At 37.1% G+C, this 18,372-nt stretch overlaps 1 protein-coding gene across 4 annotated transcripts in view; it reads left to right on the forward strand.

Annotated features, from left to right (window-relative positions):
* The window catches only part of LOC117409398 (adenomatous polyposis coli protein), a 63,673-nt gene that overhangs the window by 13,382 nt on the left and 31,919 nt on the right, over window positions 1–18,372 (forward strand). For 3 of the 4 annotated variants that reach the window (XM_034920079.2, XM_034015390.3, XM_034920080.2), the window contains exon 2: window positions 8,369–8,521. In XM_034920079.2, the coding sequence (XP_034775970.1) occupies window positions 8,387–8,521 (135 nt within the window). In that variant the 5' untranslated portion in view covers window positions 8,369–8,386. Of the gene's footprint in view, window positions 1–8,368; window positions 8,522–18,372 lie in introns of those variants that run through there. The other variant, XM_034920081.2, reaches the window with a different exon arrangement.

An 18,372-nucleotide genomic window follows, 5' to 3' on the forward strand; every position in this document is an offset into this window, starting at 1 on the left:
GTTTTGCAGTTGACTGCAGTTTTTTGGTCTCAGAGCTGCAGAAGAACGAGCCAGAGTGCTGCATTGCTGGCTACAGAAATTGATTTAAAAATGGGTTTGATGGTACAAGATGGAATCCTCTTACCAGGAGGAGAACATTGCTGATTAAAAGTATTGTATTCAGGGTGTGCAAATTGGGAAAGAGAACAGTTTAAAAAGGAATGGGTGTAGTGTTTTTTTTTTTCTTCTTCTAATTATTAACATGACAATAGCTGAGCTCCAATCTGCGCTTAAACTGAATGCTGAGGGAAATCTTAATAAATAATTTATGAAGCAGTTTGATTCCCCCCCCCCAACCCTTTGTTGGCAGCAGTGTTGACTGCGTTAATTAGGCCATATAATAAGAGATATTTGCTTTGTGCAAAAAAAATAACTGAATTGTATCTAGATTCTAATAGCCATGTGTTAAACCTTTTATTCAGATAGAATTTGATGTATTTGTCTGTTTGCTGTTGCAGTCATATTACAATGTATGTACACACACACACATTAATTCAGTGTTGATTTAAATTTATTAAATTAATACAGGACACTTCTGTGGTCTTTTCTTGATCATTTATCCTTTTTATATATATAAATATAAATACAATACGTTATATTTCCTGGGTTTGTATTTAAAACACCTTTTACAATTTCTGCTCCTTAAATTGCTTGCAATTATTTTTCAAAAAAATGGGCAGCTATATTTTTGGCTAGTATTCTCAAATCACTGAAATGAAGAACAAATTTGCAGTGATTTTAATCTATTTTGGTCCAGCAACCTTTAACATAGTATAAGGCGGTTAACTGTACTTGAAACAAACGATAATTTGATAAGAATTGCCAGTTCCTTGGTACCTTTGTCCCTTTGCTCTGTCGATATACTGTACCTCAAACCCAGCCCAGTTTGAATCTGCCCCTCCTCCCTCAAGAACTGTGTTTCCACTCTGTGCTTTCTGACCCTTTTAGCTGAAGGAATGATAAATTACTGTAGCTTTGAGTTGGAGAGTTTTTACTTAAATATATATCTGATCTGAAGCTAGAGATGCATGTACGAAAGAACATTATATTGTACAGTAGCACAGTGCTGTCTACAGTTCCTCTATTTGCAAAACAGGTATTGGCAAAAAAGGTTTCCGCAAAATAGTTTTTCTTCCTCTTGTATTAAATACAATACATGTTTTGTGGCATGTTTTCTGTAATGCATGACACTTTGGTTTTACTTGTTTTGTAACCAGTGGGATGGCAACTGTTCCTATTAATGTAAAAAAAATAGCCTAGGTCCATGCAGTGACTCAAATGAGTCATAAATGGCCTCTACTGTTCTTATGAATGATCAATTAGTAAAGGACATTGACTTTAATACTGTAGTGTGTTTCAGTCCTGTTTAAAACAATGTTCTTCATTTATACATTACAGTAAATGTATGACTCTTCAGTCTGTCTGCAGTAGCTTTCATGTGTTTTTCAGCTTGATTCGGAGGCGTCTGGTGACGAACAAAAAGGCAGCAGCAGTTTATTACCAGTATTATTTTCTTGACATATCCTAATACATAAACAGTACACCCACATTCTCTCAAGATCAGAATGGGAATTAATCCCCATAAGAGTGTTCTTTAATAAATAAGACATACTGTGTTCAACCTTCCTAAGATCTGTTTCCACGAAGAATCTTGTCTGGGTCCATTTTATTATTATACATTATTCATTTTTCTTTGTTTGACATTCACTAGCCTGCTAATAAAAAAAAGTCAACCAGTGCCCCTGCATGCTGTAGAAGGATACAGTAATGTTCTATGTGCTTTTAACCCTGTGCCCCAGCTGAAGTTCCAATAAACATAAAATAAAAATAACCAATAACCATGTGCACTGGAATATTTAATCAGGGCATCAGGTCCTGAAAATATTCCACTTTAGAATTGGCAATACATCGTTGTAGGCATGCAGTTGTGATGCCTACAATACATTCTTATAGTGCATCTACATTTCATATACTTGCCATGTAACAATCCTAACATGCACTGATTTGGGGTGACCTGCTGTTGTACCTGAAGGACGGTAGCTAAACTTCAGGTGTCAGTGCCTTAGTTCTCTTCTTGTCACCAAAGTATGATAAATTGGCCACGAAAAACTAATGTTTGGTAGTGAAGACTGCAGGCCAACTACCTCCATGGGCAATAGGTATCTTTTTTTTATAGAGGCTGGCATTGTTGCAGAAATGTTTTAATGGTGTCACCTCATGACCCTCATTGTGCCCTCGGGGCAGAGGTTTTCTGGCAAGTCAGTGTGTGCCCGTGCTTGGGGATGCCAGTTCCTTGCCAATATGTTGCATGTTACTTTGTGTTAAGCAAAAGTTAATTGTCTAGTTCAGTGGTTCTCAAACTTTTTTGTTCATCGACCACCCGAATATATATATATATATATATATATATATATATATATATATATATATATATATATATATATATATATATATATATATATATATATATATAGAAAAATATAAATAATATATATATATATATTTATCTCGGCAGACCACACAATAAACAATATAGCTTACTGAAAAATAAGCACATAAAAAAAATAAAAAATAAATCACTATTATTAAGAATAACTGTAGACTTGCCTTTCTTTGTTTTAATGCAATGGCCTGTTTCTGTGAGCAAAGTTATTTTTAAATTGGCGTTCTAAAGATCCGTTCTAGTTTACTTTTCATAACACATTTACAGAGAGGGAAAAACAACAAAACGGATTATGTGCTTCAATGCGTAATTCGGCTGGTCAGGGATACTCAGTTTTGTTGTGTTAGCCTCCGTGCTGGTCTCAATTGCTCCGTAAACAGTGCTGACATAAACCTCACAATTTGCATGCTAAGCCCGGAACACACTGCCCGATGCGACCGTCGCATCTCAATTGAGGAGGTTGCGAGCGGGCATCACACACTGCCCGATAGAAATCGCAGAAAGGGATGCACCATTTTGTTATTTTTTTTTTTTCTGTTGCCCTGGGTGCATTAAGTACAGCGGCAATGGGGCAAATCAATGACAAGAGGCGAAAACATAAGGCTATGACAGTACTATCTAGAATTTTGGCTAGAAGGCGGTGTGTTTGTGAAAACCACATTTGACTGGAGACATGCATATATTCTCTCTATTAACACACACATATACACACACAAGGTATTCCATTGGTTTGTACATAATGTCTGTGCCGATCTCTTTTGAACAAAAAGCCCTGACGGCCTCATAAACATTGTACTTTTTAACTGTTAGACAAATATTTACAGAATTCTTAAACTGCTGCTACAATCATGATTTGTTTATTATTAATAGTGTTTTAATTAAATTATACCTCGACTCACATTTTTATTTACAATGTAGATAACATACTGTGTCGCCCAATTGCTTATTATGAAAACATGTACAGTATTATGTTTTCCCTTCATTGTAAATAAAAACATTTGGTATAATTTAATTAAACGCTATTAATAATAAATTAATCAGGGTTATAGAACCAGTTTGTAAGTACTGTATTCTGTAAATATTTTGTCTAATAGCTAAAAAGTACAACGCTTATGGGGCTGTCGGCTTGTTTTCAAAAGATATCAGCACGGACATTATATACAAACCAATGGAATACCGTGTGTATGTATGTATATATATATATATTTTTTTAAATACGGCTCTTTAGTGATTTCGTCACTGACGCGCATTTCCTTAGAGATAGTTGCTGCCTGGTTCCAAACAACATGGTGCTTTCAATATTTTTGCCGCTCACTTTTTTTTAAAGGGAAGAACAACTAATTTAAAAGGAAGAAAACTCTCTCATGAGGGAAATTTCAATCATTCTTATATGATGGTGCACTTGGTGTCTTGAAAGCCAAAGTTAATGCCAGTATGAAGGCTAAAGCTTACGATGTTGAGTTAAGTTTCCCGCTAAATTGACTCTCAGACCTTATCATTTTGATATACAATGATTGATTTAAAAAACAATTTTTAAACAAGAATAGTAGTAGATAATATTAATGAAAAAGACGTGACTAGCTGACACAGATTTTATTATTCTGTTATACATTAACGTAGTTTCACTTCATTGTTCTCTGTATGGAGAATATTGTAAATAAATGTTCTGTTTTTTTGTTTATATAAAAAAAATCAAGAGTCTTTTTTTATGAAAAAGTTTAAATGTGTTTTTAATCAAAGGTGTAGTGCCCCATAAAGTGGTTACTGTTTGAAAATAGTCCCGGGAAACTGGTTAAGGACAGGTATTTTAGTTGCCCCTGAGTGAAAGCAATATTAACGTGTTTTGAGTGGAAAACCTTTGTTAAATTGATATTTCTTATCGCAAAGCAGATTTACAATAGTCTAGTGCGAAAAAGAGACCTGAATAATAGATACATTAATTAGTAACAAGCTTAATTGTGTCTGAATGATTAAGGTTACCATAAAATCCGGAATGGCTCAAATTGCTGTGAAATGGGCATCTTATTTTCATCCTTGAATTGTTAAATGTTGGCTGACAGATGACAATGGTATTCGGACTACATTTTTCATTTTTCTCTTTCTGAATGGTGTTGCAGTCTGCCGCAACCTCTTGCTATAACATTTTACACATGTTTTAAAACGCACCAATTATTTTTACTATAGACTCGCCTGTTTGTTTGGAACCACCTAGCAACAATAACCGCGGATGTGACGTCACACTAAAGCAGGCGTGCCCAATCCTGGTCCTGGATGGCCGGTGTCCTCCTGGCTTTTGTTCCAGCTGTCCCCTAAATTACTTAATTGGACCAATCAATCCCTTATTAGAAGCTTAATTGGTCCAATTAAGCAATTTAATGTACAGTTGGAACAAAAACCAGGAGGGCATCGGCCCTCCAGGACCAGGATTGGGCACCCCTGCACTAAAGAAACGCATAGAGAGAGAATGCATGCATGTCTGTCTCCAGTCATATGACCAAATGCGGTGAACTCATTAGTTGCTGATTGAGACTTGTGAGTGAACATAACACACTGCCCGATGCGAGTGAATCGCATTGCAAAATATTAACCGCGTTTAAACTTTGCGATCGATCCTGTAAAATCTCATCGCAAAGCATAACACTGGGCAGTGTGTCCAGGGCTTTAGTGCAAGCATTTAAAAATTCCAGTAATGTATTTTTGTAATGCGTTGATAGTGAACTTTGTCTTGCCTCCTTTTCTGTATACAATAGAACCCCAGAGTTACCAACACCAAAATTACGCTTTACCGTACCCCCACTTTCAACCGGAAGTATGCAATCTCTCAATCATGTGTGCAATGCAACCAGATAGGTGCTCCTACATAAGCGGCATGCTGGCCATGGAGAAGGTTTATGTAACCTTTCCTCGGATTACCTGAAGGGAGCCGGTGGACCACAGATTGAGAACCACTGGTCTATTTAACATTGCGCTTGGAGTTTATTTTACTTGGAGGGTAATTGTTGTCTATTTATGTGCATGCTATTTTACCCATACTACAACATTAAATCAGTTTAATAATGAAATGATTGTGTATTGCAGTATACTGTGTTTATTTTTAGTCTTTATCGGTATACTGATTTCTTATAGCTGGTTTAGTAGCTGTGATTCCAACCAGATTATTATCTGTTGGGTCTGACCTTTACAGTAATTAATTATTGGAACTCAAATAGTGTTATACTAATTTCTGTCATCTGTAAGCTGTTCTAGTGACATACAGTGAGGCAGTAAGTGCAGTAGATACATTACAGTAATTGTTAAACTTGTTTGACACTTTAATTGGTACAGGATTCAGTACAGGATCTTGTGCTTAATACCACACAATCCTCTCAGTAACAGCAATCAGAAAACATTAAAAATACATTGTTTCAGGTTTTTTTTCAGTATTCCTTTCTATATATGGTATTCTTGCATATGTTTTAGAAAACCCTAGGGGAAGCATCTCTGAATGGGGGCTCAGCTGCCTTTTAGTGCAGTTATGGAATTTTAGTTAACATCCAGCTCAGATGTTGGTAAAATGTATTATATGATTGTGTATCCAAGCATGCACGGACCAGTATCTGCAGTTGTGTGGTTCACCAGAAACACCCTGCCTGAAATGCAATTTTATGAGTGACTGCTCCTTTCAGTAGTTAATTTGAACGTTAATTTATTTTGAGGTACTGCTAATGGGTTTATTGATGAGAACACTGCTGATGCAGAAAACACACACACAGTGAGTGTGTAGGGAGAGTTGGTACAGCATGGTGTCCAGAGGACATTTTAAGGTTAGTCTATTGCAGGGCTCTCCATTCCTGGTCCTGGAGAGCCGGTGTCCCTCCTGGTTTTTGTTCCAACTGTACCCTAAATTGCTTATTAAAAGCTTAATTGGTCCAATTAAGTGATTTAGGGTACAGTTGGAACAAAAACCAGATTGGACACTGGCCTCCAGGACCGGGATTGGAGATCTCGGGTCTATTGGATTTTCTGATATGCACAGCTTTTTAACTACTGTTGCTGTACATTTGAACATAGCTTTTGAAAATGTATATTAAATATACTAGTGCAACCAAGTCTCAAAACTTGATATGCTTCATTTTGGCTTGCATATATTCAACGGAGAAGCTCCATCTTTGCAATCTTTTCATCAATACACTGAAACATACACCTGCATGAAGCAACAGACTACCCTAAAACAGAACCAGTTACAATTTGAGCTTCTTGAATGTTGGAAAACATTAAGGTTCGCAGACTGAGTGCTTGCGAATGCCTGCAGTGCTAGTAGCACCAGTACCTTTCATCAACAAACCATACTGAGGGCTGTCACAATCTATCAGGTAGGTCTTGTCATCAATTTTGATTTATGCTAACATATTAAAATTAAAGGCTATTAATGTGAAGTGTCTACATCAGGGCTTGCCAACCCTGGTCCCGGGGACCCCATGAGTCTTCTGGTTTTCATTCCAACTGAGTTCTCAATTACTTAACTGAAAATGTGCTTAATTAGAAAATTTTCATTGTTTTTCAGGTCTTAAGTTAGCAATATAACATTTTATAAGTAACTTGATCTCTGCAGCTTTTTAGGAGCTGCCATCGCTTTTTCATTGTGCAAAAAAAAACAAAATAAAAAAAAAACTTCGTTTCGGTTCGGTATCAAATTTTATGTAAAAGTCGGTTTTGGTTCGATTTTAGTTTGTGCCTTCAGTGGCACTGGAACAAGTTTTAAAGTGGGGGTGCTGAAATCTATTGAACAAAACTGTAACATCTGTAAATGATGGAAGCCATGCACCCCCAGCACCCATAGTTCCAGTGCCCCTGCATCCCTTATTACAATAAAACAAAAACAATACAGGTAACTACTGGGTAAAGGGGGTAAGTCTTTATTTTAGCACTCAGTACCCATTATTGGCACCTAGAATGTTTCTGTAGGATTGTGGAAAGGAGTTCAACATCCAGGCAGACAAATACATTATATCTTTCTGTATCTGAATAGATGTCAGAGGAAATGGAATACATTTTCTGATAATATACTGCAAGGGATGACAGCCACATTGAGCCTGAAACGTTTGGCAATCATCGTGAGTGTTAGAGCTGACAACACTGACTCATTTCTAAAGGGTGATCCAGGAATCTGGATTAGAATGCAAGTGGGAAGCCGCCTCGGCGCTCGGCATCTTTGTAATTAATCACCTTGGCGAAATGTATTGCTAATGCTTTGGGGTTGTGTGGTTAATTAAAATTGTGATGCATTTGGCCAAAGTAACTCTTCTCCAACTTTCTGACACCTATTTTGGAATAAAACTCATTTACCTGTATATAGAAGAACATTTATCTCTGTTTTGGAAGGTAATTTGAAAAAATAGAAGAATACTGGAATATGTTAATGTGTATTGATAGATTATTTGAATAAATGTTTGTCCCAGCACCCTGGTTATTAATTTCTACAGTACGTTATTGAAAAAAATCTGATTTAATTCTGGAAGGGATGGAGCTTACCTTTTTTATTTTTGTTATGCGTGTAAGATGTCTTTGTGCACTGTTTCACTACGCTGTTCAATAGTCATTTATTACTTTAGTGATCAGTGTAGTTAAGTAGAAAGCATTTACTTAAATCCTTGAGAACTACTTGAGGTAATATTGGTCGGGAGTTACACATGCTTTATAACTAGATGTTCTAATTATGATACGTAAAGGGGCTAGACAAAAAAAAATTAACTCCTGAGATCTGTAGCAAACTTCTTTTTTTTAATTTATTTTTTTGTTTTCATAATATTCGATTTATTTGATCTGTCTTCAGGTACATCTAATAACAAAGAATGTTTGTATGTAGAGAAATGAACTGAAATTACAACGCTGTTTTCTCTTGATCAGGTCAAGAAGTAGTCCAAGATGGCTGCAGCTTCTTATGACCAGCTGCTAAAGCAAGTGGAGGCACTTAAAATGGAAAACTCGAATCTTCGTCAAGATCTTGAGGACAACTCAAATCACCTGACCAAACTCGAAAGAGAGGCATCGAACATGAAGGTAGGCTTACACAGAATAAAATGTAATCCTGTTAAAACATTGAATTTCAGAAGGTTTTGCTGATTCATAAATAACCGTAACGGGTCCATAAAATAAGTTATGATGCTGTATTTTCAACATCACATTATATTTGCTGGTGCCGCGGAGCTTTAAAATGATTTGTTCCTTGTGGTATAACTGTAAGAAACCTAATGAAAAAGCACGTCTTAAAAAAAATAACAAACAAACAAAAAAAAAAAAAACGGGTGCAAAATTTATATTTAGACAGGTCTTGTTTAGCCTTTCCATAGCTAATTATGCAAATAGTCTTTATTGCATTATACAGACCTGTACATCAAGGATTAAGTACTACAGTCAATTCTCATTAGAACAGACTTGGGTTAAACAAATTTCCTGATTACTACAAATTTAGCAGTTGTTTATTGTAAATTTACTATTAACATGAAATTTCCTGTTGGTGAAAATTATTTTGGAGGCCCCCTCATGGAATAAAATTGGAATAAAAGCATTTGCCCTAGTTTGAACAGCTGAGTGTAAAGGATGTTGGGCAATGTTTTAACGCATCCAGTTTAGTGCCTCTAGTGTATTTTAGTGCTGTTTTGGGACTACAGATCTTATGATTTAAGGCCCTGTGAAAATCACAATTTCACGGAAAATTAGCCCAATACTGCGATTTTAACAATATTCTTAAGAAATAAAAATAATTTCATAATTTGGATTTCATACAAAAAATAAAAAAAATCACATTAACAAAACTGTTCATCTCTGCTATGTGCCTGTGTGTAATATTCGCTGTGCACATAGTGCTGTGCAGTGACTGTCATGTCACTATATGCAATCTAAGTGGGAAATTAAAATACTACATACTGTAAACAAGAAAATGTCTCTAAAAAGGCTAAAAATGTGTCTGCAGCAGATCACGTAAAGCGGTATCCAGCAGGAGTTTTACACAGCGATGGAGGTAAGCTCTTGTTCAGTATGTCCTGCAACGTTACTGTAGATCACTACCAAAACTCATCTGTTGACAGGCATTTAGATTCACCGAAAGGCGGAAATCCAGAGCAGTACTGCGACTGCTTTACTTGCAGAGATACAAAAAACAGTGACTTCCATATTCCAAAAGTCCACTTAATAAATTTTGACCTGACAGAGGCGTTTGTTTGCGCAAATATCCCTTTTGAAAAAATTGGACAACCAAAAGTTACAGGAATTCTTCAGACAGAGTGTAGCAAATGGTGGAGTGATTCCTTCATCAGCCCAGCTGAGACGTGAATACTTGCCTAAAGTTGCAGAGTATCACAAGCAGGAGATTATGGAATTGGTAAAACAGTCTGGTTGCTTGTCAGTGGTCACTGACGAGTCGACTGATGCCCAAGATCAGCATGGGTTACACATTGTATTTGTTTTTAAAGACCTAAATGGTGAACATGCACCTGATGTACTAGAACTGAAAGCTGCCCTTGCAGATACACTTTACCTACAGGCTGTTAAGTACAACACTGTTTCACAAACTATTGTAAAGTGCTTTAGTAACTTTGATGTTAATTTCAGAGTTAGTTAGGGGCTGCACAAATGTTATATTAAAAAAAAGTTATCCAGACTTTTTTCAGAACTGTTGTACTTTAGCCAACACAAGATACATATACTGTAGATACCTACTGCCTTGGCTTTTGGTAAGAGTGGCTTGCTGTAATTATGCTGTAGTACAGGGGTGTCCAATCCTGATCCTGGAGGGCCGGTGTCCCTCCTAGTTTTTATTCCAACTGTACCCTAAATTACTTAATTGGACACCGGCCCTCCAGGACCAGGATTGGACACCCCTGCTGTAGTAGATTCTTCTGGACAATAAATGTTTCCTAAGGGAAATTTATGGTGGCTGTTAGATATTCTTACGTCAAAAGGTTCTTTATCAAGTCAAGATTGAATCTGGATGATCAACAGCAATGATATATCATGGACTCCTTCAGCACCACATTTAATCAGAAAGCCTTTTATTGCAGACCTATCTTTTATGAATAAATTGATACCTGTGACAGACAGGTGTTTTTTATTTATTTATTTACTTTTTTTTTTTTTTAAGTAATACTGCCATGATGGTCCCTGAGTGGCTCACCTGGTAAAACATGGGCATGTGGTAGGGCTGTCAGTTAAGCCTCCAAATAGCAATCGATTAATTGGGCACACACAATATAATCGTTTTAAAAAATATTGATAATTGTACTTGCATTGACTAGATGTGGTCATCAATCAGGAAACTCAGACAGCATGCAGTCCATTTGGAAAATGCATAGTACTATACACAAAGTATTATTCCCAGGTTTAATAGTAAATTTTGAAACTTGTCAGTGTTCTTCAATGTGCACAATTTACATGTTTGCCAGGAATACAAGCCTGTTGACCTGCTCTGGATCCAAGGCGGCACACTTTTTATATGCAATGTTTCCAGCTGTTGAAAAGACCCGTTCGGAGTGAACAGAGGTACAGTACCTGGCACACTCAGGTATTTTGTGGCCAGTTGAGCAAGGTGTTGATATTTCAAGCTTGTTTTTTTTTTCCCCCCAGTCAAGCGGATTGCTATTGGCAGTGTCTCCTTGATATAGCACGCCCTATCGTGGATCATTTGTGCTTCACGGTTTTCTGTTTCTTGCCAGCCCCTGTGTTGACAGACCTGTCAACTCCCCCTTATTTGCCGGGACGCTCGCGTTTTTTGGACACCTCTCCTGGACAACTCCCGGGACAGATCTTCTTCTGAATTTTGCTCAAAACTCTACTGTTAAACCCCTTTGTCAGCAGACTTTTAATTTCTGTAAAAGGCATGTACGGTGTGTGGTTACTGCAATCCCTGTCTGTACAGAGCAGGGTTTAGGACCCTGGGGATCCCTGTGGCAGGTATGCATTCAGTAGTTGACCAACTAGGATGGCTGTGTGTGCGATAAGCCCTCCTTGTCCGGTAAAAAAAAAAAAAAAAAAATACTGATCCAAATGTCAAGCTTCTTGGACCACAACATATCGTCGCATAATCCTAAGCAATGTTGGAAAACGACATACTTTCTGTAAACTAGGCAGGACTGATTTTAATGGTGGCATGTGGGAGCAAGATTGATGATGTGTGGTAAACATGAGAGATCACAAAAACACCAAAAGCCCAGCGCCGCTCAGAAAACCAGCACTTCAATAACATCTTTTGTTGCCAAAGGAAAAAGGGAGATCAAGGTAGTTACATATAGAGAGACCTTTGCATGTTGTGACTAGTTCAGCAAATCTGTAGTAGACATGTTCCCAGACTCACACATTGCAAAGTACTCTGCAGGAAAGTCTGAAAGTCATACACATAATGAAAGATAAGCGTTTTTATTACAATTTCAGCATTAACATTGCTTTAGAAATTCAAATTGATTGATAACATGTTTATATACAAGCAATAGTGTGTTTATTTCAAATAGAAGATTGTTAACAATGAAATGTTTAGTAACATGATTGTTTATTTTCTTTGTTGCACCGCAAACTTGGATCGCTGTAAATTTCGTTTTTCATTTCCTTCACGACTGGAATTTTGGTGGGTGCTATGTTTTTAGCCTGGCTTACAAGGATATGGATATTAAATGGTTTTTGTGTATCACGGATATTTTCAACAATTTAACCATTCATTTAACTCCAGATGAGACAGCTCCATTTATTACATTTTCATTTTTCAAGTCAAGCAACTTTTGCATGTCTTGCAGAAGACACTAATTCCTGGGTGTAAATGAGGAAATTGGCTTGGTGGTGGGAATGGAGGGCGCCCACTGAATCTTCAGTTCTCCGGAGCTGTTTTGTGAATTGCTGCAGTGAGGGAACATAATTGATCATATTTTTTGACTGCTGAAATGATGCTATAGCAATGCTTTTCTTTTCATCGGTTTGCAGGTCATCAGTGAATATTGTCACTATTGCACTGTTTAAAAATACAATCAAAAACATGTTTCCTACTGTACACAATTTTAAAGAAACACATTTTAAACAAGCAGCTTCTTTATAAACTTGTGCATAGATGTATGTGACAGAGAGCGAGTGAATCAGAGCCAGTCTCCCTCCCAACTTGTGAGGGCACGGTATAACCGGAACAGTGTGCCCCGGACTGGATGGTTTGACAGGTCATTCGAGGGTCAGTCAGAATTCGGCCATCCAAAAAGTGGGCGAAGCCACAATACTAGAAGTCAGCGCCTTTCTGCGATAGGCGATGTGTCAGTCATGGATTGGAGGAGACGTGATTGCACTCGCAACCAAAGGGGGCGTGACTGAAGGTCTATTGGGGGATGTGGCCGAGCGATCTGTTCCTTTGTTACGGTTATGGAAAAGACCTGTAAAGGACGTACTGTGATTTAAACCGTGAGTGTTTTTGTCAGTCTATTAATAATTGTATTTGTCATTGTTAGATGTATAGTCAGTATTATTATTTAAAAGCAAATAATAAAACTTCATTTTTCACCATTGAACTGTTGTTGGATAGTTACTGAGCACTGCATTACTTCTACACCTGTGCACTACAAACCACTTTGTCACAATGTGGCATCTTTGTTTGTGGAAAGGCTGCATACCGTGTATAACCTGTATATGAAAGGAATAGTTAAATTTGTCTATTTCCTCAACATTCTCATTATGTCACACCTGTTTATCACCAATGGGTCAGATGTGCTTTTAGTTTTATTATTATTATTGTAATAAGTACCACACGTTCAACACATTGTTTTACATGTCTTTTGTACTGTATTAGAATGTAACATGATATCATTTAACCAATTGAAAATGAATAGTCAGGCACCAGTCAATATAACCATGTATTTAGTTTTAGGAAATATTATACTAAAACTGGACACCCTACAAAAGCCAGGAAACTAACCTTAATGACTTTTTGAATTAGTTGGTGTTTTTTTGTGTGCATTTGAAACAGAACCATTCCTGATGTGTGAGTTTCTCCTGAGATATTGAAAATGGAGAGTAAAAGTATTAACTGTGTATTTAGGGCGCATCAGGGACAACCTTGTCTGAGTGAAAAATATAAACTGGGGATTTCTGTATCTCAGCATGCTTTGAGGACAGTGAGATTTGTCCCACGCAATTTTGGGATTATACGGTTCTGTAAATTACAACAAGGCTATGCTGTTCAATAATTATATGTGCTGTACTTTAGTTCAGCCTCTAATCTTTTTCCCTGCTTTAGAATTTAAATATCAAAAATCAATTCTGAAGCTTATATATGCAATACTTTTTCAACAGCCATTTTGCGTCTTGATACAGTGTAGCATTTCCAGACTGACTTGTTAAGGACATGCCTAAAATACTCTTAGTAGGAGGGGAATGAAAATGCGGCCCTTTGGCGTGACGATGTTATATTAAGCTGGTCGAGCGGATATTTTGAAGGATAGTCTTTTCAGCAGATGTGTTCTCTCAGGCTGCACTCTCCTCTCACAGTCCTTCAGAATTGGAGAAAACAACTAGATAGAATACCTCAAAGCTCCCTTTTTCAATTACATTTCAGTATCTGGTGGATCACACTGAAAAAAGAAATGAAATTCTACTGTATTTAGTACAGGTCCTACAACAAAAGGTTGTGCAGACTTGACTACAGTTGTTACGGCAACCGATGGGGAATAGGGAAAGCACACTGCATTGAGAGGAGCTGCTTCACAGGCCTGAATTTGTTGGACAGGCATTCCCTAAGTGGCAGCTTTTGTTATCAGAGCTGGGGAACTGGTGCAGAAAAGCTCGAGGGATAAAAAAAAAAAAAAAAAAAAAAATGCTATCCCAAAATCTCATGGCATTTTAATTGAATGATTTATTTGTAGTTGTAAAAGCAAAAAAAAACACTAGCGATTTTAAGTATGTATTTATAAAATAGACTTTGATATATTCTTAGCAAAGGAGGTTATGTCTGTCTCTGTCTCATGTATCTTTGTTTTCCTGTATTATATTGTGCCCAAATCCCCAAAACTCGCATACATCTCTAGGTTATTCACAGATGGTATAGTTGTTGTGCAAAACACTTTGTTGACTCAACAGTACCAGAAATTATCTAAAAGTAACTTGTAGTTCCAAAGATTTAAAAAATAACATAATCCGGTGGTTTTGTGTCATGTTGCAAAGTGTACTTCATCATTCACTGAGTTTAAAATAGACCCTTTTAAAATCTGAAATGGTCTGTGCTGTTTAAAAATCACAACATTGCATTTCTGTTTCAATCTGCTGTAAATAAACATACCCTAGATAAACAGCCTTCTGTGTGTGTGTGTGTGTATATATATATATATATATATATATATATATATATACAGTGCCTTGCGAAAGTATTCGGCCCCCTTGAACTTTGCGACCTTTTGCCACATTTCAGGCTTCAAACATAAAGATATGAAACTGTAATTTTTTGTGAAGAATCAACAACAAGTGGGACACAATCATGAAGTGGAACGAAATTTATTGGATATTTCAAACTTTTTTAACAAATAAAAAACTGAAAAATTGGGCGTGCAAAATTATTCAGCCCCCTTAAGTTAATACTTTGTAGCGCCACCTTTTGCTGCGATTACAGCTGTAAGTCGCTTGGGGTATGTCTCTATCAGTTTTGCACATCGAGAGACTGACATTTTTGCCCATTCCTCCTTGCAAAACAGCTCGAGCTCAGTGAGGTTGGATGGAGAGCATTTGTGAACAGCAGTTTTCAGTTCTTTCCACAGATTCTCGATTGGATTCAGGTCTGGACTTTGACTTGGCCATTCTAACACCTGGATATGTTTATTTGTGAACCATTCCATTGTAGATTTTGCTTTATGTTTTGGATCATTGTCTTGTTGGAAGACAAATCTCTGTCCCAGTCTCAGGTCTTTTGCAGACTCCATCAGGTTTTCTTCCAGAATGGTCCTGTATTCGGCTCCATCCATCTTCCCATCAATTTTAACCATCTTCCCTGTCCCTGCTGAAGAAAAGCAGGCCCAAACCATGATGCTGCCACCACCATGTTTGACAGTGGGGATGGTGTGTTCAGGGTGATGAGCTGTGTTGCTTTTACGCCAAACATAACGTTTTGCATTGTTGCCAGAAAGTTCGATTTTGGTTTCATCTGACCAGAGCACCTTCTTCCACATGTTTGGTGTGTCTCCCAGGTGGCTTGTGGCAAACTGTAAACGACACTTTTTATGGATATCTTTAAGAAATGGCTTTCTTCTTGCCACTCTTCCATAAAGGCCAGATTTGTGCAGTATACGACTGATTGTTGTCCTATGGACAGAGTCTCCCACCTCAGCTGTAGATCTCTGCAGTTCATCCAGAGTGATCATGGGCCTCTTGGCTGCATCTCTGATCAGTCTTCTCCTTGTATGAGCTGAAAGTTTAGAGGGACGGCCAGGTCTTGGTAGATTTGCAGTGGTCTGATACTCCTTCCATTTCAATATTATCACTTGCACAGTGCTCCTTGGGATGTTTAAAGCTTGGGAAATCTTTTTGTATCCAAATCCGGCTTTAAACTTCTCCACAACAGTATCTCGGACCTGCCTGGTGTGTTCCTTGTTCTTCATGATGCTCTCTGCGCTTTAAACGGACCTCTGAGACTATCACAGTGCAGGTGCATTTATACGGAGACTTGATTACACACAGGTGGATTCTATTTATCATCATTAGTCATTTAGGTCAACATTGGATCATTCAGAGATCCTCACTGAACTTCTGGAGAGAGTTTGCTGCACTGAAAGTAAAGGGGCTGAATAATTTTGCACGCCCAATTTTTCAGTTTTTTATTTGTTAAAAAAGTTTGAAATATCCAATAAATTTCGTTCCACTTCATGATTATGTCCCACTTGTTGTTGATTCTTCACAAAAAATTACAGTTTCATATCTTTATGTTTGAAGCCTGAAATGTGGCAAAAGGTCGCAAAGTTCAAGGGGGCCGAATACTTTCGCAAGGCACTGTATATATATATATATATATATATATATATATATATATATATATATATATATATATATATATATATATATATATATTAAATAGTGAAATAAATGGATGAATAAACTAAGTCTTGTGGCATCCTTTTGTTAGGTGCTATAGAGGCCAGAGTGAGTAACTTCCATGTGTTTCCATTTTTAAGCATTATATTTAAATTTTTTTTGCCTTTTTGCTGTGGGAAGGGAAGTGTTGGAAATGACTACTGTATAGGGTCTGCTGCAGCTGTCTAATTGGGGGGTGGGGGGTGCACTTCCAGTTACTGGAAATGTAGTGAGGATGTTCAGATTGTAGAAACTAATAAGTAATCAAATTTTGTAAGTAATTAAATTATTTGGATACCACTATTTAATCTTTTTATATAGGGCATGCCCTGGTGCATATGTACTGCAGACATGAAGATGCAGGTTAATACGTGTCATTCTACAAACCAGCATGTAATTGAAATTGCACCAAATTAAATGTTAGTCAGTGGCACAGGACTGCAACATTTCCCCGCCCTTCACTCTGGCAAATCAGACAACAGCCAGTGGGTATGGTTTATTTCTACAGATTGTTATGGCAACGCATTTCTGTTTTTACCACTGGTTCATTCACTTTCTTTAGTTAAATGTGTTAATTTTGGGTTCTTTTTAGTTTCCTTAAACGATTCATTAAACAGCTTAATTACTGTAGATCAGTTTTCTCAATAGAATATTCGATTATAATCAATAACTACGGTAGGCACAGCCTGAAGATGTACATATATCTAGAATATATAGTTTTATTCCTGTTTTTATATATTATAAAAATATAGTATAGGATCCTTTATCATCTGATGCAAACTGTGACACAGACATTTCAAATCTTCCAGTTTCCTTTTACAACATACATGCTTCCCAAACAAGCGCACAAGCTCACCCCCCATAGCAACCTGTCTTCCACACTGAAAAGGGCACTTTAGACTTGGAGTATGATTATCAATAAAAAAATAATTTATTTTAATATAATTCGTTATTTCTTTTGCAGTGAAGTGTCTTTCATGCTTCCATTTTTACCCTTAGTTCAGAATATGTAATGGCCTCTTTAATTGGTTATTTTGGAAAGCTACATCAGACTGATGTCATGTAACATTTTCTTTCCAGTGGCCTTGAAATTACAAGGAATAACTGAATGCCAGCCAAATGCTTAGTGTTACAAGTGCTTTGAAAGTCATTGCAATGATTCAGACGATTTTATGAAGACAGTTCCTTGGCTACCAGATCGAGCAATCCATCCTTGCATTGTAATGTCCTGCTAGATATTCTAGAGGGGTCGACCGTGTACGCCCATCTCAGGAAGCAGGGTCAAATCATGGTGTCCAGAAGCAACCACTAACCAAGGTTTTTTTTCCCCTCCAACACCCTTTGTCTAGGGCCAAGCTTGATTCAACTGCAGTAGTTATTGATTGCTGGTTATTAGTCATACTGGAAGAAAGACAATGGTGTACACCGGAGGCTATTTGTATTCTGCTGAATATATTACTAATGATGATTGCAACATGATGTTGTCAACAGTTTGTCATGACACATTATGATAAATTATATTTGTTTTTTTAGGCGAAAATAGTTTATTTTATAAGCGATAGGCACAGTTTAAAGATATCTAGTTACTGAACCCTTTTTTGTTTAGCAAATGTTCGGGCTGCCTTTGGTCAGACTGGTAAGCTGTGCACAGTATTAAAGCAATCTGTTTTCCCTTTTAAGCTGCAGTGTGCGTAAACCAGATTTATTTTAACATCTTAAATGTACTGTATAATTACACCACTGCATATCCAAGCTGCTTTGGAATGACCTTGATGGATCACAGTGTAGGGCAGATTACTGTCGAGAGAGTGGTAGTATATTATGGGACTGGAAAG

This window comes from Acipenser ruthenus, chromosome 2, assembly GCF_902713425.1.
Source record: "Acipenser ruthenus chromosome 2, fAciRut3.2 maternal haplotype, whole genome shotgun sequence".
Taxonomy (NCBI): Eukaryota; Metazoa; Chordata; class Actinopteri; order Acipenseriformes; family Acipenseridae; genus Acipenser; species Acipenser ruthenus.